The sequence below is a fragment of the Electrona antarctica genome (genome assembly GCF_951216825.1).
Source record: "Electrona antarctica genome assembly, contig: SUPER_24_unloc_2, whole genome shotgun sequence".
Taxonomy (NCBI): domain Eukaryota; kingdom Metazoa; phylum Chordata; class Actinopteri; order Myctophiformes; family Myctophidae; genus Electrona; species Electrona antarctica.
This window is the reverse complement of record NW_027638774.1, coordinates 292,014-294,154: the sequence shown is the minus strand read 5'-3', so window position 1 is coordinate 294,154 and position 2,141 is coordinate 292,014. Positions and strand designations below refer to the sequence as shown.

The 2,141-nt window shown below is 40.4% G+C and overlaps 1 protein-coding gene across 1 annotated transcript in view; it reads right to left on the bottom strand.

Annotated features, from left to right (window-relative positions):
* The window catches only part of LOC306917722 (GTPase IMAP family member 8-like), a gene marked incomplete at both ends in the record, with an annotated part of 31,074 nt that extends 29,188 nt beyond the window's left edge, over positions 1–1,886 (bottom strand). The window contains 2 exons of the mRNA XM_079530623.1: positions 626–1,315; positions 1,856–1,886. Of these exons, the coding sequence (XP_079386749.1) occupies positions 626–1,315; positions 1,856–1,886 (721 nt within the window). The remainder of the gene's footprint in view (positions 1–625; positions 1,316–1,855) is intronic.
* Between the last annotated feature and the right edge of the window lie 255 nt (positions 1,887–2,141).

Below are 2,141 nucleotides of genomic sequence, written 5' to 3'. Positions count from 1 at the left end.
CTTATTTAAAGATCACACCCGTGTGAACTGAGTGGTGTAAGGTCTTATATAGACTGATCAGCTGTGGTCTGACGTAATGTCTGACGTAATGAAATCACACCTGTGTGAACTGGGTGACCATAGCAACCATGCTCATTTTTTGGTACGGACAGACACGTAAACTAACAAAGCCAGTTGTAGGAGTGGTTTACACCACTCAAAAACTGGAGACATATCATTATTTCATCATTCATCGCACTACAAATAGCAAGAAAATAGCAGATCTACAAGCTCACAATTAACACAATATGTTTTGAGCTTGTAGATCTGCTTGGAAATGTTCGCCTACAGTGTAATGACATGCCCATATTAGGAATGATGATTGACTAAGAACCAGGATACATGTGTCCAGGAAATGATATGTTGTTCCTAATATCTAATTCATAATATCTAATTGGGTGTTTTCAGTGTACAGTTCAGAATGTCCACCAGGAGACATCATAGAATAATACTAATGTACGTACATTACTACTTAGACTAGTGTGTGTGTGTGTGTGTGTGTGTGTGTGTGTGTGTGTGTGTGTGTGTGTGTGTGTGTGTGTGTGTGTGTGTGTGTGTGTGTGTGTGTGTGTGTGTGTGTGTGTACCAGTATCTTTTGGAAGTCCAGTGGTTTGTTTCAGAGAGTCTGTCCTCCTTTGTTCTGCTCTTCTGCTGATAGTTCTCTCCTTCTCCTTCAGTTCCTCTGAGACGTGTTCTTCTGTCTCATAGTGACCACCACTACTCTTCACCATCTGATCTATCTTCTCCATCAGCTGTGTGACCTGACTACCATCTCCTCTGTCACTGATGTTAAGAACATGGAAGCGACCTTCACATTTCTCAGTGAGATATCTTAATTGACGATTAGATCTAATGAGATCAGGTCTCATGTTGGTTTTATCAGCTACAGTGAACACCATAATAGCGCGTTTCCACACTCGGTCACTGAGGAGAAGACGCACATGCTCCTCTGCTGACAGATCTGTTCCTACATATGGGGCGTCCAATGGCATCACTAGGACGAAGGCATGTGGTCCTGGAGGACACAGACTCACACTATGTTGGATTTCTAACTGGGTCAATTTTGGGGTCAGATCTAGGGGATGAGAAGACACCCATTCTGGAGTGTCGACCACTCTGACCTGTCTCCCTGACACTAACTCTTGTCTCATGGCACTCTTAGATGTGTTTGTTTTAAAACCATCTCTGCCCAGGATGAGGTTTCCTACTGAACTCTTTGCACTGGGTCTTCCCCCGATCAGAACAATGCTCAGTTCTGACGGCTCGCTGTTCTTCCCTGGTTGGAAAAATAAACATAATATTGATAAAAATCACAGATGTGACTAAACCAGTATCAGTTTGTTGGTTTCATCTGATCTAATGTATGAAGACCTGAGGCTGATTCTACAAATGAGTTCTAAATCAGTAGATCTCAATCTTTTTCAAGTCAAGGACATGTATTTGGCTACTATGCTATATATCTGCTATGCTATAGATCTGCTATAGATCTGCTATGCTATAGATCTGCTATGCTATATATCTGCTATGCTATAGATCTGCTATGCTATAGATCTGCTATGCTATAGATCTGCTATAGATCTGCTATGCTATAGATCTGCTATGCTATAGATCTGCTATCCTATAGATCTGCTATCCTATAGATCTACTATGCTATAGATCTGCTATGCTATAGATCTGCTATACTAGAACCTCTGTTCTAAATCCTAAGAGTTGTCTGATAAAACTACATTGCTATACAGTATATAGGCTTATATATACGTTTAACTCTAAAACCACACAGATCCTTTCCCAGTTTTAAAGGGTTGATAGAACTCACCAGTGATGAAAGCTGAGGTTCCACTGGCCATCCTGTCTACAGCTGTTGGTTGAACTGTAAAACATTAACATACAGTAAATTAGAATAATCTGCTGTTATTATAGGTTTGTTGTCATTACTGTTATAGTGTTATATCACACATTGGACAATATAATGAATATAATATATTTAGACCAGCGGTTTTCAAAGAGGGTTCCAATGGACACTCACAGGTCTGTAACTCTGAGAGTACATATGGAACCAAATGGACCCTCACAGGTCTGTAACTCTGAGAGTACATATGGAA